The sequence below is a fragment of the Mandrillus leucophaeus genome, unplaced genomic scaffold, assembly GCF_000951045.1.
Source record: "Mandrillus leucophaeus isolate KB7577 unplaced genomic scaffold, Mleu.le_1.0 Scaffold439, whole genome shotgun sequence".
In the NCBI taxonomy this organism is placed as follows: Eukaryota; Metazoa; Chordata; class Mammalia; order Primates; family Cercopithecidae; genus Mandrillus; species Mandrillus leucophaeus.
This window is the reverse complement of record NW_012104687.1, coordinates 498,697-524,947: the sequence shown is the minus strand read 5'-3', so window position 1 is coordinate 524,947 and position 26,251 is coordinate 498,697. Positions and strand designations below refer to the sequence as shown.

The 26,251-nt window shown below is 60.0% G+C and overlaps 3 protein-coding genes across 7 annotated transcripts in view; 1 reads left to right on the top strand and 2 right to left on the bottom strand.

Moving 5' to 3' along the window:
* Positions 1 to 1,954: 1,954 nt before the first annotated feature.
* On the bottom strand, positions 1,955 to 7,224 carry HSPB7 (heat shock 27kDa protein family, member 7 (cardiovascular)). 5 transcript variants are annotated; one of them, XM_011993956.1, is made up of 4 exons: positions 5,704 to 7,224; positions 5,012 to 5,145; positions 3,657 to 3,689; positions 1,956 to 3,585 (listed from the first exon to the last, which is right to left on the bottom strand). In XM_011993956.1, the coding sequence occupies exons 1-4, from the start codon at positions 5,900 to 5,902 to the stop codon at positions 3,286 to 3,288; spliced, it is 666 nt and encodes a 221-aa protein (XP_011849346.1). In that variant the 5' UTR covers positions 5,903 to 7,224; the 3' UTR covers positions 1,956 to 3,285. The 5 variants fall into 5 exon arrangements, with proteins under 5 accessions (XP_011849347.1, XP_011849346.1, XP_011849348.1 ...); XM_011993957.1 differs by having other exon boundaries at positions 1,955 to 3,689; positions 5,012 to 5,160; XM_011993958.1 differs by having other exon boundaries at positions 1,956 to 3,689; positions 5,012 to 5,157.
* A 2,573-nt stretch (positions 7,225 to 9,797) lies between these two features.
* On the top strand, positions 9,798 to 22,267 carry CLCNKA (chloride channel, voltage-sensitive Ka). The gene is made up of 20 exons (XM_011993955.1): positions 9,798 to 9,982; positions 10,606 to 10,712; positions 11,676 to 11,804; positions 12,613 to 12,741; positions 13,966 to 14,105; positions 14,405 to 14,482; positions 14,566 to 14,644; positions 15,178 to 15,303; positions 15,666 to 15,750; positions 15,864 to 15,965; positions 16,580 to 16,664; positions 16,942 to 17,115; positions 17,544 to 17,613; positions 17,776 to 17,886; positions 18,286 to 18,499; positions 19,538 to 19,671; positions 20,029 to 20,117; positions 20,654 to 20,734; positions 21,397 to 21,483; positions 21,832 to 22,267. The coding sequence occupies exons 2-20, from the start codon at positions 10,613 to 10,615 to the stop codon at positions 21,877 to 21,879; spliced, it is 2,061 nt and encodes a 686-aa protein (XP_011849345.1). The 5' UTR covers positions 9,798 to 9,982; positions 10,606 to 10,612; the 3' UTR covers positions 21,880 to 22,267.
* A 457-nt stretch (positions 22,268 to 22,724) lies between these two features.
* The window catches only part of LOC105549433 (protein FAM131C-like), a 5,759-nt gene continuing 2,232 nt past the window's right edge, over positions 22,725 to 26,251 (bottom strand). Inside the window, exons 4-6 of the mRNA XM_011993982.1 lie at positions 24,831 to 25,013; positions 24,457 to 24,565; positions 22,725 to 23,677 (exon numbers count right to left, since the gene is read on the bottom strand). Coding sequence (XP_011849372.1) covers positions 23,392 to 23,677; positions 24,457 to 24,565; positions 24,831 to 25,013 — 578 coding nt within the window. The 3' untranslated portion in view covers positions 22,725 to 23,391. The remainder of the gene's footprint in view (positions 23,678 to 24,456; positions 24,566 to 24,830; positions 25,014 to 26,251) is intronic.

The window sequence follows — 26,251 nt, the reverse complement described above, 5'->3', positions numbered from 1 at the left end:
GACTACAGGCGCCCGCCACCTCGCCCGGCTAGTTTTTTGTATTTTTTAGTAGAGACGGGGTTTCACCGGGTTAGCCAGGATGGTCTCGATCTTCTGACCTTGTGATCCTCCCGTCTCGGCCTCCCAAAGTGCTGGGATTACAGGCTTGAGCCACCGCGCCCGGCCTAGAGACGAGTTCTTGTCATGTTGCCCAGGCTGGTCTCTAAACCTTGGGCTCAGGCAATCCTCTCACCTCAGCCTCCTGAACATGTGCTACTTCCATCCGAGTTTGAAGACAGGGTTTAGGAAGGGGCTTTGAACATCTGCCTGGGCTCTTTGTGCTCTGGCTTTCGAGGGCTTCCTGGAGGAGGAGGCCTTTGGCCTGGGCTAGGCCTTCAGAGTGAGGAAACCTAGGTCCTCTCTGCCAGTCCCAGTCTCTGGTATTACCTGACCTGGACTTTCTCACAGGTCTCCAGCCCCAGAGAGCTGCGTCTTTTCAATTTCCCCTACCTCCTGCCCGGGCCCACCCGCAAAGCTACAAGATGCAAGAATCACCTTTCCATGTGGGGGCTGCCAGGGTGGGAGGAGGGGAGCTGCCTCAGCCCATTGGTGGTGGCGACTGATCCAGGTTGACCCAGCAGAGGGCTTTCCAGAGCCATAGCAAGGATTCACATCCCAACCGTGCCACCTCCAGGCTGGGTGACCTTGGGCCAGTTGCCTGACCTCGCTGATCCTCTGTGTCCTCGGCACACCATTAATCATAGTAACCTGCTTTGCAGGACTCTTGTGGGAATCAGCAGCGCGCCTGGCACACACTAGTTGCTCAATGAATGGGACGGCTATAATTACTCTTCCGGGTGGGGGGCGGGGCGCAGCGCCTGCAGCCAGGCCTATATTTAGCCTGGAAGGAGGTTGGGGGCGCTGGGAGACAAAGCGCGGCTGCCAGTCTGGGCGCCCAGGGGGCGGAGCCGGCGAAAGCCCCGCGGCCGACCCGCCCTCCCCTACCGCAGGGTCACCTTGGCCGGGCTGGCGGCCAAGAGCTCCTTCAGACCCGACGTGCCCCAGCGGCCCAGCGGCCGCTTGGTCCCCTGAGCTGTCCTCATCCTCGCAAACTGCTGTCTCGTCGGGGGGCTGCTGGGGGCTGGCGGGGGGTTTCGGCCCCATTGACCACTTGGGAAGCTGCCTCCTTTCCCAGCACGGGCCGGCTAAGGGAGGGCTCACTGGGATCGATACGCCAAGGTGAGCCTGACCCCGGGTGGGGGGCGCGGGACGGGGAACCAGGCTGGCTCCTCCCCCAACATCGCGCCAGTGAGTGTCGGGGCTGCAAATAGCCCAGTGGAATCAGTGAGTCATGGAGGCTGGAAATACCGCGCTCCCTCTGATCCCCTCCCCTCCTCCTGACCGCAGCCGGTGGAGCTGCGCTGGGGAGCACGCCTGGGGATATGAGGGGTGGGGGACCCCTCCGGAGTGCTCCCCTCCCCAGGCTCCCTGAACCAGCCAGAACACCACCCCCCAAGTTCCAGCTGGCTTTGCCTCTGGGGCTGTGTGATCCTGGGCCAGTCACTCAGCCTCTCTGGGCCGCAGAATCCCCATTAGGTACAGGAAGGGCTTCAAGATTCTCCTGCCCACCTTTGCGTCCCTGCGCCTGGGACTGAGACAGTGCTCGGCACAGTGCCCGCCACATAGCAAGACAGTAAATATCTCTGGAAGGAAAGAAATAATGAAAAGGGAAGGGCAGGCAGTTGGAAGAGAGGCTGTTGCAAGGGTTTTCCAGAAACAATCCTGGGGTTCCTGCCTAGGAGTGTCTGGGGAGTTCACCGAAGAGGCCGAGGAACGCCCATATTTTGTGAGGTCTTCAGCTTTAACTTGAGCTACAACCCCCACCCCCAAATCTCAAAGAAGGTGTGTCTGTTTCTCTCTCGAGGTTTCCAGCCCTGTCCTAAGTTAGAGAACTCCAGGCAGGCGGCCTCCAGAAGTCTGTGAGACTGTCCTTTATTGTGTATACAGGTTCCAGCATCAGGGCTCTCCCACAGACCCCTCCCCAGTCCTCCCCCAAGGGGCCCAGAATGGTGGGAGTGAGAGGCCACCCTAAGGCACACTGACCACAGAGGCACGGAGGGAGGAGGCTGGCTTGCCACTTGCCCTGGGGATTGCTGCTAACTGAGATCCACCCCTCCCCTCCACCCTGCTTCTGTATGTGGGAGATGAAGCCAAGAGTCACTGGGGGCAGCAGGCGTTCCCCAGGGTTAAGGCTGATGGAACATCCCTATACCAGATGGGAGATGGGGGGCTTTTCCTATGACTCCCCCCATCCTCCAGCTGGAAGACGTGGGGAGGGGTGCATAGCCCTAGAGAGGTAGAATGAGGGGAAATACTCCTCAGTGCCCAGAGATGGGGAATTGAGAGCAGCTGTTGACACCCTGGGTTCAGATCTAACCTTCAGCGACGAAGCCGGACAGTCAGTGGCTCGGAGTTGTTTCCCCATTGATGAAAATGGAGATTGTAAATCTGATTTGAGAAAGCTCTGAATTTGGCCTCAACCAATGGTAATGCTGCATATTCGAAGGACAATATGCAGGGGGGTGTGTGTGTGTGTTACACACAACGAGCCTATAGAGTCATAGATTAAAGAGGGGGATGGATGGGGAGGCGACTACCCGGAAGGGAAGGTGGCAAGAAGCTGGGGTCCAACCTTGAGGACCCAAAACTCCATCCACACCCTGGCTTCCATCTCTGTTAGGTGACTCTGTCTACATGGGAGCAGCCGCAGGAACACAGGCCTGTGGGAGGGAGAAGGACCAGCCCCGCCCCCAACCCCACATGGCCTTGCCTGGAGGCCCCAGCAGGCATGGGACGGCAGGAGTTTCATGCAGTTTATCACGAACCAGCTGTATTGGAAAAACCCCATCTATATACAGATGTAGCGTGGCTCTGCCCTGGCACAGCCAGCTGGCTGGGGGCACAGGGTGGGCAGGCAGCCTGCTCGCTGGCGTGGGGCTTGGAGGCCGGCAGAGGGGAAGTTTACCAGCACCACTGTCTCCTCTTGGCCTTGCTAAGCTCTCGGGCATTAGTTCCACTTAGATAGGCACCCCTGCCTGTGACCTTCCCTCTGTCTCTCCCACTTCCCTTGGCCAAGGGGGTTCCAGGTCCCTGGTCCCCTTGCCCTGCAGAGACTTCATAGATCAGAGGGTTTTTCTGTCTGTCTGTCCTGCAGAGCTTGCCCAGGTGTCCTGCTGGTCCCATTCCCCTTACCCACCACGGGTTCTTTAGATCTTCCTTCCCCGACCCCAGCCCCTGTACTCTGGATTAAGTGGGGGAGGCCATATCTGAAATCTGGGCAGGACAGGGAGTCCCTGGCCTGCTCTGGATAGAGTGGAGGGCCCTAGTTTGGGAGGATGGTCCACCTGGGGTCTGGGCAGCTTTGGGGCTGGAACCTGGGCTGAGATGTCCTGGGGCTGTTGTAATGGGGTTAGGAAGGCTTTGCTGGCAGGCGTGGGGCAGGGGGACAGGGAAAGGGAAGGGAGAGGCCCTCAGATTTTGATCTCCGTCCGGAAGGTCTGCTGGACGTGTTCTGTATGCGGGTGACGCCGTGCCCGGATGGTGAGGCTGCCGTCCTCCCGCAGAGCTGAGGTCACAGACGTCGGGTCCACGTCCTCCGGCAGCTGGCACTTGTGGGCGAAGGTGTTCATGACGGTGCCGTCAGCCGCCAGCTGGGGAAGGGGTGACCCATCAGGCGGGGTGACCCATCAGGCAGGCTGCCCCGATCCCTGTCCTGCTTGTGACAAGCTACAGCCCTCTTCTCCCTATTCCAACAGCAGCCAGGCCCCACATGCCGAGGGGCTCTGCCCTGAGGTGTGGAGGGGCTGCCCAGGGTGGTGATGGCCACAGGCCGAGGGCTCTGCAGGGACAGCACAGGGGTGCTCCGTGGAGCTTCAGTAGCTCTAACGGACAGGCAAGGGGCATGGGGAAGAGGTGGGGCTTGGAGAGAGAGGCGGCTCCATGGCAGTGGCTCAGCATCTGGGGCTCGTGGGGAACGCAGAGATGACAGAGGAGAGCCGTGCCTTCCTGGAGCCCCAGACACATTGGGCATCTGCCCGCTGGGGCTGAGCGTGGCCCCTCCCCCGCAACTCAGCCAGCACATAGTGTCCAGGGGAGTTAGGGGCGGCTGAGTCACTGTTGGCGGTGGCAGGGCTGGCACGTGCTGCCCGCGGGTCCTGGTGCCCCCAGTCCATGGCATCCCTGGCAGGGATGCCCAGGAGTCCACCCTTGAATGTGGAAGGGAGGAAGCCAGCCCTTGGGGGCTTAGGAGGAGGCCTGGGGCAGGTCCTCTCCTCTCTCCTGGCAGCCGTGGCTGTTCCTGGGCAACGCCCCTCTTCAGGCCTGGCCATGCCCTCCCCAGGGTGGAGGCCCCAGTGCCTCTTCCAAGTTCGAACTCAGACACCCTAGAGACCCAGTGACCCTGAGACCTGTGGGCAGACGGTGTGTGTGGTTTGGAGTGTGTGTGACCCTAAACTGCAGTGTCCCTGCCCAGCCTTGGGCCTAATTTAGGAGTCCCAAGATGGGGGATGGAGCTCTGGCTGTGGGAGGGAAGAGGGCTTGAGGTGTGTCACATGGAGAAACCCCTCCCCCACAGACCAGGTGAGTTCCCCAGCTACCCGCATCCACCCTCTACAGCTACCAGAGGAGCTGTCCTCACTCTGCCATCACCATCTCACACCCGTCATCTCCCACCCTCAAGCCCCCCCACCTCAGGCTCCCTCTGCCCACATCCCTCCATCCCTCTCCCATTCCCCAGAGGCTCCCTCAGCTGCCCAGGGCCCTGCAAGAAAGGATCTGGGAACCCTGGTGCAAAGAGAGGCAGTGAGGGGCCCCATGGCTGTGGGCTACAGGGACAAGGCCTTCAATTAGCCCTGGGGGTGTTTGGGTGGGGAAGGGACACTGGCCAGGGTCTGGAGTCCCACGATGGGAAGGGGGAGTAGGAGGCATTGGAGCTAGGAGCAAATTTGGGCTGCGGTGGGTGGGGGGAGCTCACCTTCTCAGCCCGCACCTCGATGTGGTTGTTGGAGGTGGTGACAATGATGTCTTCAGGCGAGAAGTCCCTCACATCCACTGCAAACTCATAGGCGTCTCCAAGGGTCTTGATGTTGCCGGGCGCCCCGGGGCGGGCTGTGGGGTGGGCTGCTGTGAGTGAGGCATGGAGCAGGCCTTGCGTGCAGATCCGGGGGTTCTGGCTCCTTCTCTTGGGGCAAGGGGCGGCTCCCCCAGGCTCTACCTCCCCCTGAGCTGTTTCTCCCTAAGCTCCTCCTCATTCCTACAGCCCACCTTTTCTGGGGTGGGGATGGGGCCTCACCCGACACAGTGTGTGTGTATATGAGGCTAGATCTGTAACAACCCCACCCCAGGCCTGGAGCCTGGGGGCTGCCTCCCACCCCTCACCCCGTCCGGCCCTCCAGGGCTCCAGCTGGGATTGGCTGCGGTGCCAGAGCATGGGTGGCCATGGAACCATGTCCAACCCCCGGGGCCACGACTGTTCCTTAGAGGCCCACCTGTTTTCATGGCCACATCTGTCCCTGTGGCCACATCTGTCTTGGTGGCCACACATGGCTGCAGGCTGTTCAGCACCTGTTCCAGGCGGACCGGCAGCCACAGCCTGTTCGGTGGCGCCCTGGAGCAGATGTCCCCTCCCTGTGCGCCTCCCCTCCCCTCAGGGCCCGGATCACTTGCCTGGGAAGGCCAGGGGCTCCGAGTGTGGCCGCATGAAGCTGCCAAAATCATCGGAAAACATGCTCAGGGCCTTCTCCATGGGTGGGTCCTGGGCCGGGAGGGCACGGGAGGCCGAGGAAGAGGTGGAAGAGGAGGAGGAAGAGGAGGAGGAATGGAAACTTCTCTCCGCTCGGAAGGTGGAAGAGGTCCTGTGGCTCATCCACGGGCGGCGCCGGGCCCTGCCCAGGCGGGCAAGGGCTGGACAGGAGAGGGTGTGGGCACAGACCTCTGGGGGAGCGTGCCGGGCCCCGACTGCGGCCGCTTTATAAGGCCGACTGTCCCTGGGCTTGGGGCCAGCCCCTTGTCTACTAGCTAAATTTAGGCCTCTCCATGGCCCAGAGGGGGCTGGAAATCTTCTCCCGTGCGCCGGCCCTGCTGACAGCCCAACACACGCAGGCCGAGAGGGCTGAGCTCACAGCCTGACATTCCAGGCCGACCACAGCAGCCCCAGGGGCCTCCTCACCACTGCACAGGGCTGGATCCTGTCTCCTTGCCACTTGGACCTCGGTGCCTGCCCCAGAACCTTGCAAGTTTGGGGTTTCTTGTGTGTTTTGTTTCCCCCATCAGCCTGGGGGGCTCCTGAGGAGTGTGCCTCCCCACGAGACTCTGGGGCTCCTCCATGGCTGTGCCTCCCCCATCAGTGTGCAGGCTCCTTGGGGACGGGGTAGGTGGAAGCACCACTGCTGTGTGATGTCAGGAGTTCCTTCCCTCAAGGCAGACAACCTTCACAGCCCATCTCTAAGGAAAGGTTGAGCCCTGCCAGGGGGTGTAGAATGTGCAGCTGTCCCCTGCCAGCCCCCACGGGGACCTGGATTCTGTACCTGCACTCCCTCTGACTCTCAGAACATGTAGAGGCCCCAAGAGGACAAAGCCGGCAGCTTTCTCCTTAAAGGTCTAGAAGGTCATGTTCCTGACAGCTGTCTGCTCCACCCTGTGTCAGAGGTGATGCCTGCGACTGCCTTAGGTGGGATTTCAGTCAGAGGTAAAAGAGAATTCCGGAAGACAATTATTCTAGCCCTGACTTCTGGAGTGCCTTCTGGGCACAGGCTCCTGGCTGCAAGCTGTCTAAGTGTGGCCCCGTTTGATCCCCGCACAGCTGGGAGGGTGGAGGCGCTCTTCCCATGTTATGGAGGGGGAAGTGAAGCCTCTTGGAAAGGGCGGAGCTCGCACTTGCATAAGTGGCAGAGCTGGGATTTGAGCCCAGGTGTGTTGGACCCAAAGCCCTTCAGAGGCTGAGGTGGTTTGAACATATGCCTATGGAGACAGGCTGGCCCGGAAGAGCCAGAGAAGCCCCTCCCTACCCACCTGCTTGCTCAGCAAAGCCAGGACTGACCTTGCACTGGGCCAGGGTGGAGGCCATTCTGAGAGGCAGCCAGGCCCTCTGCTCTGCCCAGGTTGCAGTTCAGGGCCTCTGCTGTCCTCTCCCGTCCGGCCCTACCATCCCAGATCAGCTCCAATACCTCCTCCCACAGGGAGGCCTCTCTGACTGCTCCTGCTCACATGGGCCCACACCCGGTCCAGATGCCCCCAGCACTGACTGTCTTAGTCCTCCCACAGCACCTGGCAGTGTGACATGGTCTTCCCGTGTGCTGTGACTCTCTGCTGTGTCCCTTCTTCCCTATCCAACTGGCAGTTCCCATGGGGGCAAGGGTTCACCTGTCTCCCCATTAGATTGAAGGTTCCTGAAGATGGGCAGTTTCTGTTTTATCAGAGCCTCCTACAACCCAGTCTGGAGCTTCATCCTGGAGGGATCCTTCTACAGGGGTCTTAGCGGGGCTAGTGGTATGTGGAGTGGAAGCAGAGCAGGGCACAGGGCACAGTGGTGGGCCAGGCTGGTGCCTGGAGCAACAGGGCCTGTCACCCCTGGCAGAGTTTCCTGCCCGTGTCAGGGCCTGTGACACCCAGCCTGGCTGAGGGGATTCTAGGGCCACTGGGAAGCCACCAGCACTGAGGTGAGATGGAGAGAGGGTGGGGCGGGGTGGGGGGCCCAGAGCCTGCCGCTCGCCAGGGAAACAGGAGCCGGTGGCTAAATGCAGACACACTGTCATGGTGCTGAGGGCCTGAGTCACTGCCCCTGGATGTCAGATCCCGTTACCCACCCCGCCCACCATCCCTCCTCCCTTTTTCCCCACTTCCCGAGGCATCACCCACACAAATACTTGGTCCTCTGGCTTCACTGGCCCAGAGGGACCTCAAAAGGTCATCAAGGCCATTCCCCTGCCTCTACCTTCAGATCACAGGGACAGAAGGAGCTACAAAGATGATGTAGTCCTTTGAATCCCAGTCACCCAGGGGAGCTTTTCACAAACACGGACCCTTTCCTTGGACCTCAGGATTTTGATTTGGGATCTGGAGAAGGGACCTCGCATCTCTTCCCATCAGCTCCCCACACAGCCAGCTCATAGGCCAGTGATGAAGCCCTCATCACTCAGCAGGTATTCATTGAAACCATGCTATAAATAGGTGCTGGGCACAGTACTAGGCTTTGAAGGACTCAGAGATGAATAAGGCAGAGACAGGCCGGTTTCCAGGCTCACTTCATCGGACAGAAGAGGAAACTGAGGCTCTAGTTGATGAAGGAGTTAGGGTCAGCAGAGCTGTGCTGGCTTCAAACTTGTCATCCTGCTGCGCCCCCTGGCTGCCCTCTTCTCGGCCTCCTGATGCTCACAGGGCTGGGGGTGAGGTCGGATGTGGATATGCAGTGCCGGCTGTGGGACCGTGGCCAGCAGCTGCCCCACACCAGACACTGGGGATCGGGATGTCGACAGGGCAGCCAGTTCTGGTGCTGTGCAGAGTCAACAGGTCGGGGTGGCCAAGGTGAAGGTGGGCTTGAGTCCATACAGAGCAGCAATCCCCATCCCACCTCCCACAACACACATCTTCGATTTTGATTTGACTTGCCTGGCATCTAGGGGCAGAGGGTAGGTAGCCCATGGTCCCAGATTTTAACAATCATTCAAGGGCCATCATAAGCTTCAGAGAGTGGCTTTCTCTGGTGGGAGTGGAGGCAATTGTCCCCAACCTCTTGCCCAAAGTGGCATCAGACTCAACTCTTCTGTTCTGTGCCCAAACCATTGCCCTGGTTCAGCCTCAGGAGCTGGAGGAGCTTTGGGCAGGGAAAGAGTTGCACAGTGGAGGGCTGGGTTCAGCCTCTGCTGTGTGACCTTGGATGAGTGACTCAACTCTCTGATCATCTACAAAATGGCGATGCTCTCCCCATTCACAGGGTGCAGGGAGAAAGATTTGAGTTGCAGATCGGAAGCTCCTGACACGTAGCATGTGCTTGTTCCTCGTCATGTCCCCTCACACCTGTGCTCCCATTTGGAGTGGGACAAAGTCTGTGGAATTACCCAGAAGTCCCCAGACAGAGCCGCTGGCCTTTGGACGTGTGCTTTGAGAGGCATTTCCTGAGCCTGGAGGGTCTGGACACAAGGATCAAGTCCAAGTTCCTGACCCCAATTCACTGCCTTGCCCCAGGTGTCGGCCTCCTCGCCAGCCCTGGACAAGATGGCTCATCAGGACGGGACCGTGCGGCACAGCCTGCAGGCTTTGGAGCCTGGCAAACCTGGGCAGGGAATCCCGGTTCTGCCTCGGCCTCTGTGATCTTGGACAGGCAGCCTCGCCTCCCTGAGACGCCATTTCTCTACAACAGGATCACACTGCCTGCCTCGTGGGATTTCCATGGGCACTCAGGGTAATTAATCTGGGGAAGGCTGGCTCTCTACCTGGCACACAGGGAGGCTGTGGTCATGCTGACCCCACTCACCTTTGCCGGCCTGCCTTCTCCTTCCCTGCCCAGCCTCCTCCCCTCTCCCTCTGTGCTTTTCCAAACCTTCCATGTCCAGTTCTGAGACTCCTGAGCCCTGAGCCTCAGCCCTGGCAGATAGCCCCTCACTGTCTTGCTGTGTGAGTGAGCTCCCCCTCCCCAGCCCCTGTCCAGCAGCACCCAGGAGACTGAGTACAGCCGGGCACCACCCTCTGTGCCACTGTGGTGGGTGGAGAAGCTCCTGCTCCCCTCCCTCTTGGCAGCTCTGCCCTGCATGGCTCTGGCCTCCACAGTTCTGGTTGATTTGTCAAGGACATTTTTAATCTCCACTGTAAACCCCAGGCCGGGGTGGGTGGGGGTGGCGGGGGGAGAATGATGCTTGGTAGAGCACATACCTGTCCAGGTGCACTGGAGCTGGGAGCAAAGGAGGCTCTGAGAGGAGGGCCTGTTCAGCCACAGCAGGAGGACTGACAGGTGAGGGGTCTCTGGGCATGGACTGGGGTATGAACCTGGCAGGGCCAGGCAGGCAGGGCAGAGGGGATGGTAGGGGCAGAAGCCAGCACCTCACTTTGGCTTTGCAGACGCCTCCTTCTGCTCCTGGGGTTTTCCTGCCTCTGTGGCCTGAGCGGTTGGGGAGAGAGGAGGGTGCTCCGAGATGGGGAGGGAGAGTCAGAGCCATCCATGGGACTCTGCAGGGAGAGAGTCACAGCCCTGGGCAGAGACTGATTCCAGCAGCGGAAGTGCCAAGCGACCCAGAAGGGTGGGAGCAGCGGCCACAGAAGGGGAAGGGGCTCTGAGCAGGGCTTAGGCTCCAGCCTGTGCCTGCCCAGTCTGCAGCTAGACACCGGGGGGGACACCTAGGAATCCCACCCCCATCCCACAAAATGACACACACAGGTACACACCCTCAGTGACGGAACCTCAGGGATGAGGGCACACACAGACCTAGTGTGATAACTTCACACACACACACACGCACACACACAAAAGCACAATCCTTCCTCTTGATTTGGTGGGGAGAGCACTGGAAGGGCCTAGAGGCAGCGTGAGGACGTGCAGCAGCTCACCCGGGTCCCTCCCTCTATCTGCTTCCCCAGGGGCCTGATGGAGGAGTTGGTGGGGCTGCGTGAGGGCTCCTCAGGGGACCCTGTGACTCTGCGGGAGCTGTGGGGCCCGTGTCCCCGCATCCGCCGAGGCGTCCGAGGTGAGAGCCAGGTCCTCTTCCCTTCCCCCTGGAGGACCACTCAGGACATCACTCCTGCCCAGCTCCCACCCCACCTCCCTGCCCAGGAGCCACCCTCCTCCTGGCGTTTGTCCAGGACCTCACTGCCCAAAGTCTCCTGGGAGGCAGGGAGAGAAGGGGTCTGTCTGTCCCACTGTCTGTGGGTCAGATGGGTCAGGCATCTGCCCTCTGCCTTTCGGGAGATATAGCCCAAGGCCTGGTCACTGTGCCCATCCTCCACCCAGGCCTCTCCCTCACCTACCTGTGCCAGTGAGGGGACGTGGGGGTTAGCTGCTGGGACAGCTGGGGCCACAGCAAGCGGCTGGGGCAATCTGCACTTGGCACCTTTCCTTGGAACCCCATGTGCCTTGTTCACTTTGAAACCTGACTGTCCCCTCAGCTACAGGGCAGAGCAAGTAGGTACTCCAGAAGGAGGCTAAGTGCAGCCCCAGGGGCTGGTGCCCACAGCCAGTGAGGGCCAGCTCCCAGGCTGGGGTGGTAGCCAGCTGGCCAGGGGCATTGCTGTGGACCCAGAGGATACCTGTACCACAGGCCCTGGGACACACAGGAGTCTGCTAGACCCTGGTGCTCTCTCAGCTACGGACTCTGTGGGGATACAGGTGAAAGCTGTAGCTACCAGCTTCCTCCACACTCCCTGTGCCCCAGGAACCTCCAAGTACAGGCAGGGATGCAGAGGTTGGGCAGGTCAAAGGCCTTGCGGCAGGAGCAGCAGTCCTGGCACCCACTGTGTCACCACTGTTGCCTGCCACAAATCCTGCCCGGCTACTTATGTGAGGCAGGTCCCCCTCAGGACTACCCCAGAGTCACCACCAAGCTCCACCCCACTGCCCCAGCCTCCCTGCCTGGAACCCAGCAGGCCTCCTAGGATGGGATTGTCTGTGCCTCTTGCCCCACCCTGTGCCATGACCCCCCGCCCTGCCCCAGGTGGCCTGGAGTGGCTGAAGCAGAAGCTGTTCCGCCTGGGCGAGGACTGGTACTTCCTGATGACCCTCGGGGTGCTCATGGCCCTGGTCAGCTATGCCATGAACTTTGCCATCGGGCGTGTGGTCCGAGGTAACTCTTCCCTGGCAGGTGCTGCTCTGGGCCAAGGGATTCTAAGCACGCTCTGGGGATACCAGATGGGCCGCCAGGTGCAGTGGTGCAGGGAGAGATCTGGGTGCGGGGAGGGCTCTGGCTCCACTCCTGACTTGCTGTGTGATCCTGGGCAGGCTCCTGCCCCTCTCTGGGCCTCAGTCATCTCATTTGAACAAGGGAGAGAGGCCTGAATGTTCCCAAGAGCCCTTCCTCTGACCTCTCTGCCTTCTCTTCCAGCCACCCCATTCCTTCTCCTTCCCTCCTCCATGCCTGGGGCAGGAATGGGGACACGTGCCTAGATGACCAAACTTGGAGTCTTCCCCCGCTCCCTCAGCAGCCTGCCTCCACCCTGAGGCCTCCCTGGAAGAGGGGGTGTGGGCCAGGAAGGGTCTAAGACACTTTCCCTGGAGACCCTCAGCTGCCAGAAGCAGGACCTACTATGGTGTTTGGTGCTTCACACCTGTGTCATTTAGTTCTCAGTGGCCCTCTTTAGTCTTCAATGAGCCTGTGAGGGAGAGCCCATCACTAGCCCACTTGACAGATGAGGAAACTGAGGCTCAGAGAGGCTGAGTGGCTTGCCCAAGGTCACTCAGCTAGGCAGTGGTAAACCTGGGATATGGACCCAGGGTCATACTCCTGCCTCTTCTTGGGGTTCTTCGCCTCACCGGGTGGCCTAGTCCTACCCTCTTCGTGACTCCATTGACTGGTCAGTAAGTGGGCACCACAGTGTCTGGCCCTGAGGGCTGCAGAGGCTGTGGGTGCCTCCCTGATATCTGGCTGTCCCCAGCGCACCAGTGGCTGTACCAGGAGATTGGGGACAGTCACCTGCTCCGGTATCTCTCCTGGACTGTGTACCCTGTGGCCCTCATCTCTTTCTCCTCGGGCTTCTCCCAAAGCATCACACCTTCCTCTGGAGGTGAGTCCACGGTCGCCACACCAGTCCCCACTGGCCAAAACCTTCTCAGATCCCAGGGGGCTTCTGATGGGGGGAATCGGGAAGTGGCAGCCTCATTTGACAGACGAAAGCCCAGAAGAGTTATGTGGCTTGCCTGAAGGCACATAGCAAGAAGGCCAGATCTTGACTCTTAGGTCACTGCTGGCCCTACTGGCTTTCCAAGGGCTTCTTGGAAGGAGATTCCACTGTGGGGCCTGTGTTGGTGCCAGGAAGGGGCCCGTGGAGGAGGCACAGCTCCCCCAGGCACTCAGCCCTGCTTCCAGCTCCAGGCCAGCAGAGGGGAACTCCAGACTCACTCAGTGGTGGCCTGAGGTTCTGTTTGGGGCTCCCCCATCCTGACACGGCCATCTGCCAGGCCCAGTGGGAGGAACATGGACAACTCGCATTCTCTCTCTGACTTTAGCATCCAAATCTGCAAAATAAGTTTATGCATCCTAACCTCTGAGGGTTCTGCGTGATCAAAATAGGGCCAGGTGCAGTAACAGTCTATAATCCCAGCACTTTGGGAGGTGGGTAGATCACTTGATCCCAGGTGTTTAAGACCAAGTTGGACAACATGGTGAAACCCCCTCTCTAAAAAAAATGAAAAAAAAAACAAACCACCACAACAAAAAGTTAGCCAGGTGTGGTGGTGCCTGCCTCTAGTCCCAGCTACTTGGGAGGCTAAGGTGGGAGGATCACTTTTGAGCCTGAGGAAGTCAGGGCTATAATGAGCCAACGTCAAACCACTGCATTCCAGCCTGGACAACAGAGTGATACCCTGTCTCAAAGGAAAAAAAAAAACCTAACGTGAAAACACCGTGTGGGTAGAGTGTTGAGAGTTTTTTGTTTGTTTGTTTGTTTGTTTTTGAGATGGAGCTTCCCTCTTGTTGCCCAAGCTGGAGTGCAATGGCACGATCTCGACTCACTGCAACCTCCGCCTCCCAAGTTCAAGTGATTGTCCTGCCTCAGCCTCCCGAGTAGCTGGGATTACAGGCATCCGCCACCATGCCCGGCTAATTTTTTGTATCTTTAGTAGAAATGGGGTTTCACCACGTCGGCAAGGCTGGTCTCAAACTCCTGACCTCATGATCTGCCCGCCTTGGCCTCCCAAAGTGCTGGGATTACAGGCGTGAGCCACTGCTCCCGGCCGAGAGTTTTAATCTACAGCTTGTCCCCTTCTTGTTCCTGTCCTCTCTGGCTAAGGTTCTGGAATCCCGGAGCTGAAGACCATGTTGGCGGGTGTGATCTTGGAGGACTACCTGGATATCAAGAACTTTGGGGCCAAGGTGGTGGGCCTCTCCTGCACATTGGCCACCGGCAGCACCCTCTTCCTGGGCAAAGTGGTATGGGCAGGGGTGAGGGCACCCCAGCCACCCCACCCACCCAACCCTGCCCCAGCCTGTCCCCCATCACGCCACCAAAGCTGGATCAGAGCAGACTCAGGCCAGTGCCTGCCTTCAGGGAGCTCAGTCTTGGGGGAAGAGCCAGGACAGGTCCCCACAGTGTGACAAAAGCAATCTGAGGACAGCCCTGGGGGTTGGAGAGAGGGAGGAGGGGGTGTGGTGGGGAAGCCGTGCTGCCTCTGGATGAGGCTGTCTGTGCTGCCCTCACCTGGGCCCTGGGCCCACCCTTCCCTCTGCAGGGCCCTTTCGTGCACCTGTCTGTGATGATGGCTGCCTACCTGGGCCGTGTGCGCACCACGACCGTCGGGGAGCCTGAGGTTAGGGACTCGGGAGCTTCCTTGGAGGAATGGGAGTGGGGAGGGAGGGGGCTGACGCTGAGCCCCGGACTCGGATCCCCCAGAACAAGAGCAAGCAAAACGAAATGTTGGTGGCGGCGGCGGCAGTGGGCGTGGCCACAGTCTTTGGAGCTCCCTTCAGCGGTGAGACCCCCTCATGCCCCGCCCCCTGGGTCCCTCAAGCTCCTCCCCTCACTCCCTGGGTTCCCTCGGCCCCGCTGAGAGCCTGGAGGAGGGGGTGGGTCTCATTCTAGTTCTTACTTCGGCGCCGCCTTGGGTATAGCCATCCCCGGAGGCGGCGGGGGAGGGGGCGGGTGGTGGGGGGCGTGGTTGGGTGATGCTGAGAGGCTTCAGGGTAACATTACATAGACTTGGGTTTGAAATCCACTGGCCCCTTGGCCTCTCTAAGCCCAGCTTCTTCCTCTGTAAAATGGGGATCAAACCGTTCTCACCCGATAGTGAGAGGGTGCACATCTGCATTCCAGGTTGGACGGATCTCTGGGCAGCGGGCTCCTCCCCGCCCAGGGCCCATGCCCTCCCCTCCCCTCCTGTCTGTCCCTGTCCGGGCTGTAGCACAGCAGGACAGACGGGTCAGGGAGGAGGTGACATGGGGAGAGGGCCCTACAGCCACAGGTGGGTGGGGGTGGGGAGCCCACCTGAGTCAGCGTCACCCCCAGGCGTCCTGTTCAGCATCGAGGTCATGTCTTCCCACTTCTCTGTCTGGGATTACTGGAGGGGCTTCTTTGCGGCCACCTGCGGGGCCTTCATGTTCCGGCTCCTGGCGGTCTTCAATAGCGAGCAGGGTGAGCCCCCTGGGCTGCCTGACCCTGGCCCTCCCTGGGGGCTGGGGCGAGGTGGCCCTCCCTTCTCCCCTCTGTGTATACCCCTTGCTCTCCTCTTCCCTCTCTCTCCCTCTTTTTCCTCCTCCCTGTTCCCACCTCTTTGGGAGGATGGAAGGGGCTGACCTGTGCTGAACATGAAGGGCAGGAGCCCTGAGGGTAGAAGGGATGAGGCTGGGCAGGGAGGCAGGAGCCTGGTTGTGGGGGCCTGGAATGCCAGGACACACATTCCGGGTCAGGACCTGGCACCTCGGCTGTTAGTCTGGGATTTGTGTTCGGGTGGGGTGGGAGCGCCATCTCGACTCCCCACTGCTCTCCTTCCCCAGAGACCATCACCTCCCTCTACAAGACCAGTTTCCGGGTGGACGTTCCCTTCGACCTGCCAGAGATCTTCTTTTTTGTGGCACTGGGGTGAGTGGGTGCCTTGGGCCCCTGAGAGTCCAGTATGGCATTCCCCCCAGGCCTGGACTGTGGCCCATGGCACTGGGCTCAGGCTCTGGTCTTACCTCCTTCCATCCCCCAAGTGGCATCTGTGGCGTCCTGAGCTGTGCTTACCTCTTCTGTCAGCGAACCTTCCTCAGCTTCATCAAGACCAATCGGTTCAGCTCCAAACTGCTGGCCACCAGGTAGGCTCCAGGCCTAGGGGCTGGGGACATCTCAGCGAGCCCCTTGTGGGCTCCAAACCTTATGTAGAAAGCCCCACCCCCATCCTCCAACTGAGCCCCTAAATCCTTCCCTAGCCCATGGAGCACCTAACACCCCTCTCCAAGTCCCCACAGTCACTGTCCCCTCTTCCTTACTGGGCTACAAACCCCCCATTGAACTCCCATCCCTCCTTCAGTCTACACTCTCTCAGCAAATCCCCATCCCCTCACTGAGCCTCAAACCCTTGCCCCTTCAAATCTTGTGTGGCCCCTGGCGTTGGCCTTAGCATTGGCCAGCCCTCCTGCCCCTAGATGCACATGGCCTGCCCCGGGGCGGCCCGCTCTCTCCTCCCTCCCAGCCTGCCTCTGCCCCAATTCTCCTCTTAATCTCCTGTGTGATTCCTCTGCCCTAAGTCATACCCAGTAGTGAGGGGCTCACCTCACGGGCTCCACCTCCTGGAGGGGGCCATGTTCCCTGCCCCTGCCCTTCCTCCTCCCCAGTCCTTGCTCTGCTGCTGCCTGGGCCAGGCCCTGCTTCCCTCTCCTCAGGATGTGGGAAGGGAGGGCCAGCCCTAGACCTTACCCACCCCCCACAGCAAGCCTGTGTACTCGGCCCTGGCCACCTTGGTTCTCGCCTCCATCACCTACCCGCCCGGTGTGGGCCGCTTCCTAGCTTCTCGGGTAAGGGGCCCTGAGTGGGGGTGGCAGGAGTGGGAACACCCATTTGTTTTCCCCTTTACATGTGTCTCACGTAATCCCCTCGGCACCCCACAAGGGCAACACCTGGGCATCATTCTACAGATAAGGAGACCATAGCTCCGGGAGGTCAGAGCCCTGCCCAAGGCCCCCTGCTGGGACGTGGCAGAGGAGGATTCCAGGCAGGGTCAGGCGGTGTGGGGGCGGCTGGGGTCTGCCACTCAGGGCCCCTCAAGTCCAGTTCCCACCTGCCCCACCACAGCTGTCCATGAAGCAGCATCTGGACTCGCTGTTTGACAACCATTCCTGGGTGCTGATGACTTGGAACTCCAGCCCACCCTGGCCCGAGGAGCTCGACCCCCAGCACCTGTGGTGGGAATGGTACCACCCGCGGTTCACCATCTTTGGGACCCTTGCCTTCTTCCTAGTTATGAAGGTGGGCCCCCTGGTCCCCAGATGAGCACAGAGCCAGGACCAGCTCTGGTGGGTCGGGGGGTGCCTCCCTGCACCTGGTGGCATGGAGCCCAGGCCTTCCACCCACACTTCCTGATGTGCCCCCTGCCCACTGCATGGTCCTGGGCAAGTGACTTCAGCTCTCTGGGCCTCACTCTTCCCATCTTTAAAATGGGGTGGTTACTGGGAAGGCTGAGGAGGAACAAAGGAATGTACCTGGCACAGTGCCAGGCACACAGTGGGCATTTCTCAGGGTGAGGACCCTCCCCTAATGCCAGACTCTGGCAGTGGGCGCATGGCCGGGCACGCTCTTTCTCTCTAGGACACTCCCCTGTCCCCTGTCCTGTCTTCTCTTGTCCATGCTTTGCTCAGGGGCCTCTAACCTCTGCCCTGGGCTCCCCACTCCCACAGTTCTGGATGCTGATTCTGGCCACCACCATCCCCATGCCTGCCGGGTACTTCATGCCCATCTTCATCCTTGGTGAGTCTGGGGTCCTGAGGTTCTGAGAGTTTTGGGGTTCTTGGGGCAGGGCCATGCATCCTGGTTCACCTTCTTCTCGGGTGGTACTGAGGATGGTCCTCAGGGATGGAGGGCTGTGGGGGCTGGGTCAGCCTGGCTTCCCCTCACCCTAAGTCTGGCCAGGAGCTGCCATCGGGCGCCTCTTGGGAGAGGCTCTTGCTGTCGCCTTCCCTGAGGGCATCGTGGCTGGAGGGGTTACCAATCCCATCATGCCCGGGGGCTATGCCCTGGCAGGTGAGTGGGTCAGGGCCCTGCTGGGTGAGCGATGTCGTAGGGCTGGGCTGGACCTGGAGAATTGGCCGGTGGCTCTACAGGGCACTGAGTCCTCCAGTGAACCCCCCACCCATCATGGGGGTCTGTCCCTCCTGAGCCCCACCATTCCCGGGGGCCCATCACTCCCTCATGGCTCCTGTCCTGTCCCCAGCCCCATGGCCTCCCTTATCCCTCTCTTCTCACAAGCCCAGGCCTTGTGGCGCTTCCCACAGTGCCCAGGCTATGGCCTCTTACAATTCCCACCTTAGGCCCTGGCCGCAGCCAGGCTAGTTATGCCCTCACATGAGGCTGGCCCCTGGCCCCTGGCCCCTGGCCCCTGGCTCCTGGCCTGAGCCGAACTGTGTGGCTCTGCCCCTGCAGGGGCTGCGGCCTTCTCAGGGGCTGTGACCCACACCATCTCCACGGCGCTGCTGGCCTTTGAGCTGACCGGCCAGATAGTGCATGCACTGCCTGTGCTAATGGCGGTGCTGGCAGCCAATGCCATTGCACAGAGCTGCCAGCCCTCCTTCTACGATGGCACCATCATTGTCAAGAAGCTGCCATACCTGCCACGGATTCTGGGCCGCAACATCAGGTGAGTGGTGCGCACCTCAGGCTGGCTGAAGGGGGTCACAGTGTTTGGGCTTGGCTGGGGGTGGAGGGCACCTCCAAAAATAAATGCCACCGCAGCTGACCTTGGACATGGGGGCTGGGAGGGGCTGACACACAGCCGTGCTCTGGTCTCCATTCTCCCCAGTGCCCCGGGTGACCTTGGGCAAGTAGTTGGCCTTGAGGCCTCAGTGTCTGTCTAGGGGCCAGCAGGGCTCCACAGCAGGAGGATGAGTATTGCCCCGTGTACAGGTTGAGGAAACCGGGGCTCAGAGAGGTGCCGTGTCTTGCTCCAGGTGACACGGAGAGTCAGCACCAGATTCGAGAGGTCTCCTCCCCTCCCCGCACTTCTGCTGTCCTTGCTGGGACTTTGGGAGTAGAAGGTGGAACGAGAATGGAAATGGGCTTTGAGGTCTTCACTCAACCAGATAGGACCAGAGCAGCTTCTGGCCCCAGAGAAGCAGACCAAAGAGGCTCTGAGAGTCCCTGAGCTGGAGGCCCCGCTCTAAACACAAGCAAGCTGCTGCCTTGCTCTGAACCTGTTTCCCCATCTGGAAAACGGGGCTGTTTATACCAGTGGTTTTCAAACTTCCAAGTTTTTCCTCGGGGGTGACATACCCTTTTATAATCAAATGGAGCTATGCAGGGAAGGCTGCTGGGTCTGTGCTCCAATCTCGTTACCCGTTAATGTGATGGCCAGTCACTGAGCACCTGGCGGATACTGGTTTTCCGTCATCTCACACTCAGCTCTGTCCAAGCTGGGACAAGACCCAAGTGGAGCTGGTCTGAGGCACATGGGGGTCCAGGGGGCTGGGAATTAGGAACTGGGCCATCAGTAATGTGGTCCCCAGGTTTCCTCCCACCGTGGGTTCTAGGAATCCCTCATTCCACGAACCTCTCTGGCCCTGCCCACACTCCAGAGCCGTGGGTCCCCAGTTCTAGCAAAGCTCCCCCCAGATCCCCTTGCCGGCCTGGGTCTCACATCCCCGACTCTGGGACCTGATGGGAGCCCCTCTGCCTGCAGCTCCCACTGCGTGAGGGTGGAGCACTTCATGAACCGCAGCATCACCACACTGGCCAAGGACACACCACTGCAGGAGGTGGTCAAGGTCGTGACCTCCACAGACGTGGCTGAGTATCCCCTGGTGGAGAGCACAGGTGCCAGCCGGAAGAGAGGAGGAAGTCGGGGGTGGGGGATGCCCTCTGCCTCCTTCTTGGACCTGTCAGGCAGACAGGATCTGCATCCAGGCTCTGTGACTTAGCAACCAACCGTGTGACCTTGGGCAAGTCACTTCACGTGAGCCTCAGTTTCCTCATCAGTAAAATGGAAATCATGGCCACCCTCCCTTGGGATGGTTGACGTGTCTAAAGAGAGTCAGCCGAGTGCTTGTAAGGCAGTTCCTGGGCAGCTGCTGGGGTAGGAGCATGGCGACACCACCAGGGTCTTCCGGAAGCTTGGCCTCAGGCCTGTTTCTTCGTAATGTGCCTTCCTCCCTCTCCCTCTCCACTTGCCAGAGTCCCAGATCCTGGTGGGCATCGTGCAGAGGGCCCAGCTGGTGCAGGCCCTCCAGGCTGAGCCAGCTTCCTGGGCTCCAGGACACCAGGTGGGTACTCCTGAGGGGCGTGGGGATGGGGCAGGGATCGGTCAGCAGGGATGGGAGGGGAGGGACCCGCTGATCTCCTGAGGGAGAGGTGGTCTGAGAGAGGCATCCTGGGGAGGCCGGCCCTGCACCCATAACCCTAGCCCAGAGGGAGTTTCCCGTGGTCACGTGGACACTGCAGGCTGGGGCCCCGGGGCTCCTTCTCATGCTCCACTTTTTGGCAGGGAGATGATAGAGAGAGAGGGTCTCCCACCAGGTCTATGATGCTTGTCCTCGTGAATAAGTGGGACGCTGTGTCACTCAAGCCCTAGTCTCCTGCTTGGCTGAGCCACAGCTCATAAAGCCAGGACCCAAGTGCGGCTTCTTGGGGAGTCCACCGAGCCTTGGGCATCCTCCATGAGTCTTCTAAGCCTGGGTGGCCCAGGTTGCCTTGTTGTGTATGTGTTGGGGTTCAGGGTCCCCCCGACTCCCTCTGGACACTGTCCAGGGGCCCAAGGTCACATCTTCCCCAGCAGAGACCAGGCCAAGAAAGCCAGCAGTGTCTCCAGGACATCTTGGCTGGGGGCTGCCCCACGGAACCAGTGACCCTGACGCTATTCTCAGAGACCACCATGCACCAGGTTACAAATATTGGGGAGTGTGACGCACGAGGCCCCTGGGGCAGGGCAAGAGCTGATGAGGAGCTCAGGCTCCAGCCTCCCCTCCCAACCTGCCCTGCCCACCTCATGCAGCTTCCTGCCCCTCCTGGGCCTGTGTCTTCATCAGCAGTCCGGGAAGGGAGGCTCCTGCCCTGTCGCCCCTCACTGCCAGGGTTGCAGGGATGATGCAGAGAGACAAGGGAAGTGGGGGGCTTGGCAAATGGAAGTCTCTGGGTGGAGAAAGACAGTGGAGTTGCACCATGGCACACGTGCATTTCAATTTCAGGTCCACCACATTCTCCCTGTGTGATCTTGGACAAATTATGTAGCCAGTTGAGACAGAGCCTGGCACATGGGCAGGGAAGGGGCAGAGGCCCACAGGGAACCTGGAGATGGCCCTGCCCCCTCTGTGCTGCTGGAGGGTGCTGGATATTGGGTCCTGTCCACCTGCGGCCTCGCCCAGACCCTTGCATGGACTCTGGCATCTCCCAGTGGCCACACTGGACATTGCAGGCCTGGATCTCTTGCCTCCCACACACATCAGGCCTGGCCCCTCTTCCTGGCTCAGAGGCGTGGCAGAGTGGGCCAGAGGGTGGGCTGGGCGCCTTCTACCCTCCAGTGTTTCCTAACAATCCCCCATCCAGGCACACAACCTCTTTAAGCTGTTGAACCTTCAGTCCCTCTTCGTGACATCGCGGGGCAGAGCTGTGGGCTGCGTGTCCTGGGTGGAGGTACCAGGGTCCCAGGGGCAGAGCAAAGCAGGGGACCCATGCCTGAGAAGGCTGGGGAGGTGGGGGGGACACCGGCATGCTCCCATCCAAACCTGGGGGGATTCAGAGGATACTGATGAGTCCCTCTTCCTGGCCCAGATTGGCCACTGGGCCTGGCTCCCCTACCTTGTTTCCTGGCCAGTGGCCAGCCTGCCCCTCTCTGCCTCAGTGATCCCATCTGTGCAATGGGGTGACACGGGCTCTGCTATTCAGCCAGAAACCACCCTTAGAGGACTAAAAATGCTGGTGCCGCCCTGTCAACCTCCTCTACCTCCCCACTCCAGCCCCCTCCCCCTTTCTCTGTTCTAGATGAAGAAAGCAATTTCCAACCTGACAAACCCACCAGCCCCAAAGTGAGCCAGTCCAGCAAGATGAAACAGGGCACCCCAGCTGCCTGGTACTGAGGTTGGGCTGAGACCCTGCCTCTCTTTCCCCGTCACCCCTTACCCCCACTCCAACCCAGCTCCATTCCTTGGCATAACAGACAACTCTAACCTAGCCGGGAAGAAGATGGCTCATCCTGGGTGTGACGATGGCTCCTGCCTTGAAAGATAAATCCCACCTTGGACAGAGCTGAGTGTGAGATGATGGAAAACCAGTATCTGCCAGGTGCTCAGTGACTGGCCATCACATTAATGAATAACGAGATTGTAGTACGCTGTCACCAAGGGCAGGCACAGATGCCCTCTGGGGTTGTCTGATTCCCAGTGAGAAGCTCCTGAGAAAAATAAAGCTGGTTCCCAGAGCCGCTGTCCATCCCTCATCTCAGCTGCAAGGTTGCTGGCCTGGGACTGGAGCTCCTCACCTGTGCTGGCCCAGAGTGAGTTTCCTGTGGTCAAGTGGACACTGCAGGCTCGGGCCCCTGGACGACTCCTCATGCTCCACTTCTTGGTAGGGAGATGCCAGGGAGAGAGGGTCTCCCACCAGGTCTGTGATGCTTGTCCTCATGAATAAGTGGGACGCTATGTCACTCAAGCCCTAGTCTCCTGCTTGGCTGAGCCACAGCTCATAAAGCCAGGACCCAATTGTGGTTCCTTGGGGAGTCCACCGAGCCTTGGGCATCCTCCATGAGTCTTCTACGCCTGGGTGGCCCAGGTTGCCTGGTTGTGTATGTGTTGGCATTAAGGGTCCTCCCTGACTCCCTCTGGATTCTCCCCAGGGGCCCAAGGTCACATCTTCCCAGCAGAGACCAGGCCAAGATCACCAGGGTGAACCCACCACTTTAATGTCCTCAGAGAACCTTGAGTGAGATGGGAGGGAGCCGCAAGGAGCGAGAGTGGGCTCCCGGGGGTGAGGAGCAGGGGACACCGAGGAAGCAGGTTCAGAGAGGGAGGGACAGACAGACAAACACTCCAGAGAGACAGATGTCCTGGTGGGGACAGCTGGGGAGCAGGTGCTTAGCTACCAGAAGTGGCCACCCCACCTTTGCTGGGGGGCAGACACACAGAGAGAGTGGGGAGGGACTGAGCCCCAGGTACAGGCAGGGTTCCCAGACTCCCCTCTAAGTGGGTCTCAGTTCTCTCCATGGCTGTCCTCCTGGGGGCCTGGCTGTTGCTCCTCTGGGCCAGGCTGCCCTGGTGTCTCTGAGAGTCCTTGAGTTCCCTGAGGGCAGACACCCTGCAGGGGAAGGTGCCCACCTGAGTGAAGTAATGAAGGAGGAGGGGGTTATGGCTGCCACTGCTGGGCCAGGTCTGCCGAGGCACAGAGAGGCCATGATGAGCGCTGGCCCCATCCCTGCCACACCTGCCCTGTGCCTACCCGAGGGGTCAAGAGATGCCCTGCCCTGGACCCCGGGATCCAGATTTGCCTGGACTGCCCACCAGGCGACGTCATGGTGTGAGCAGGTGCCTGACCAGCACGGCCCCCGCCTCAGTTATAGAACACCTCGTCCTCCTCCTCCCAGAGGGAACCGCTGTCCACAGAGGGGAGGGAGCCCGGTAGGTGTGTCCCACCCTCGGGTCCTTGGTGCCCGGGCTGCCGCCGCCGATGCTGCAGCTCTGGGCTGGGAGGCTGCGGGATGCCAGCGGTGCTGGGGGTCTCCTCCAGTGAGGGACAGCTGTCAGGGGAGAGACTGGGCGAGGAGAAGGCCTGAAGGCTGTCATCCTGCGAGGGGCCACTGGGAAGGCTGTCCTGAAGGTAGATGCTCTCCAGATCTGGAAAAGCAACAGGGTGACGGGGGAATGGAGTCCCGAATCTGGCTCTTCGCCTTCTCTGGGGGTGTGAGAAAGGGCAAGGGGCAGAAGACCTGCCTCTAAATCCAGCTTCTAGCGAGCGTTGTGACCTTGGTCGAGTCACCAAAATCCTCTGAGTCCCAGGTTCCTCCTCGAGGCAGTAAACGGAGGAGTCAAGAGTGGGCTTGGAGCCAGCCTATGCTCTCTGAGAACTGGGACAACCAGTGCTCCCCTGGGCCTCTGTCCCCTCCCCGTCCCTCTCCATCTGTCTGGGAGGATTAAGCGCAGGCTTCCCCCAGGGCCAAGGTTCCTTGAAGCCCTCTATAGTAACCTGGGCTTCTAGGAAGGCGGTTGTTTGTGTCTGGTGCTAAGTTTCAGATCCGGCTCTGACGCTTCTAACTGTGTCATTTGGAGTAAGTTTCTGAACCTCTGAGTGCCTCTGTTTCCTTATTTGTAAAATGGGGACGACAGGATCCCCCTCCCTAGGGCTGCTGTGAGGATTCCGGGAGATGCCTCGTGCACAGCTCTCAGTGCGGTAAGCACTCGATTCCCGCCCCCACTGTGCTCATTCTCTCCTTCCTGCTCCTGGCACTGCCAGGCAATGGGCAGGGCAAGGATCACTGCCGCATTTTGCAGATGAAGAAACTTAGGCTGAGAAAAGGAAGGGGCTTGGCCGAGGTCACACTGCATTTGGTGGTGGGCAGGCATCTAGCCTCAGCTCCGCTCTGCTCACTCCTGCCCCCGGACCTCCTGGGCTGTAGCTTGGAGCTGGACAATGCCCTGGGGGCTGTTCTCGGGGTGCAGCTCCTCGTCGTCCAGCGAGGACCAAGCGCTCAGTGTGGCCTCTGTGATGGCAAACTGCTCAGCGACCCCTGCGGGGACAGCGAGATCTGGCTCAGTGGGGGATGGGTGGGGACAGCCTCAGTGCCCCATGGGGCTGCTCCAGGACAGGCTGGAGGGTGGCCGCCTCTCAGCGCTGCCCATCCACGCCCCAGTGGTCAAGAATGCTCACTTAATAGCCCCCCACCCTATGCCATTATTTTTTCCTGCCCAGACAATGCCCTTGCAGTGATCTGGGCCCCCCAAGGTCCCAGCTTCAACCCCACAGAACCCTGGCCAGTCCCCCTCCTCACTGACCTGCAGCAAAGCGGGCCTCACGCAGCTCGTCCAGGAGGCAGCAGTAATGCTCGTCCTCAGCTGGGGACAGCTCCCAGCCTGCCCGCTGGGCACTCCAGCCCTTCCACTCGATGAGGTGGGCCACGCGGCCTCGGGTCATGGCCGTGGTCTTTGTGATGTGGTCCTTGATGTTCTGCACCACCCCTGGGGCATGGAGGGCATCTGGGTGACTGTTCTGACACAAGACCCAGCCCAGGGCCTGGCCTCCATGCCTCAGGCCCAGCTGGTGGCCTGTACCCCACATTCCCTCAGTGTGCCACAGTCTCCATCAGTGCCCCACACCTCCCCAAGGGCCTATAGCCATCTAATTCCTCATGCCCTCCAAAGCCTCCTTCTCACTCCTGCCCTGAGTCCTCTGAGCTCTGTGGCCCCCTCCCCTCAATGCCCCCACCCACTGGCATCTGCATTTCCTCCCAGCATTCTACTCCTAGTCTGTGTTCCCACCCACTGGGTGCCTCTTCCCCAGATTGCCCACACCCCTCACTCCCTTTCTGACTAAGTTCAGACCCTTCTGCCCAAGGAGATCCACCCGAGGATCACTCATGAGCCCCCAGCTTTCTCCATGATCCATTAAACACATTTTGAGAGAGCATCTCTGTAGCCTGCCAGCTTTGCTGGAGGTGAGACCTGGGTGGGTAGAGCAGGCAGGGAAGGCTTCCTGGAAGACGGGACCTTGGATTGGAATTTGAAGGTGTGTTGGGTTTGGACAGATAGAGGCAAGACTGGAGGTTTCATTTCAGAGATGAGAAGAGGATGCAGGCATGGAAGAGTCTGGCATGAGTCCAGGACTAGCTGGGGTGAGACATGGGGTCCACATTAGGACTGGGCGACAGGAGAAGCTGGGAGCTGATCAGGGCCAGAACACGGTTGGAGAGAACCAGGTGGAGGGCTCAGATATTCTCCTTGTGCAGTGGGGAGCCCCAGCAGAGTAATCAGCAAGAGAGTGAGCAGTTAGCACAGCTGTTTAGAAAGACACCCCAGTTGGAAGATTAGGGGTTACTGCAAGGACCCAGCAACAGACATGGCAAGGGCTGGGCAGACAGAGAGGAGGGGTCAGGGGCTTTGGGAGGAGAGGAGTTGTGTGTGGAAGATGGAGAGGGGCTGTCAGCAATGGTTCAGGATTGTCATTAACCAAGTCTGACAACGCAGATCTGGGAGTCACCGAGGTCTCCGAAGCCATGATGTGAGGAATGGTGATATTTAAGAAAGACGAGGCTTGGTGTGGTGGCTCACGCCTATAATCCCAGTGCTTTGGGAGGCCAAGGCGGGAAGATCACTTGAGGTCAGGAGTTTGAGACCAGCCTGGCCAACATGGTAAAATCCTGTCATCCTGTCTCTATTAAAAATACACACACACACACACACACACACACACACACAAA

Coding starts and splice junctions, on each gene's coding strand:
- CLCNKA (XM_011993955.1), top strand. CDS start 10,613: ATGGAGGAGTTGGTGGGGCTGCGTGAGGGCTCCTCAGGGGACCCTGTG. Junction 14,645..15,177: donor CTTTGGAGCTCCCTTCAGCG/GTGAGACCCCCT, acceptor CGTCACCCCCAG/GCGTCCTGTTCAGCATCGAG. Junction 15,751..15,863: donor TTCTTTTTTGTGGCACTGGG/GTGAGTGGGTGC, acceptor CCATCCCCCAAG/TGGCATCTGTGGCGTCCTGA.
- HSPB7 (XM_011993956.1), bottom strand. CDS start 5,902: ATGAGCCACAGGACCTCTTCCACCTTCCGAGCGGAGAGAAGTTTCCAT. Junction 3,690..5,011: donor TCGAGGTGCGGGCTGAGAAG/GTGAGCTCCCCC, acceptor CCCCTTCCCCAG/CTGGCGGCTGACGGCACCGT. Junction 3,586..3,656: donor GCACCGTCATGAACACCTTC/GCCCACAAGTGC, acceptor GGAGGACGGCAG/CCTCACCATCCGGGCACGGC.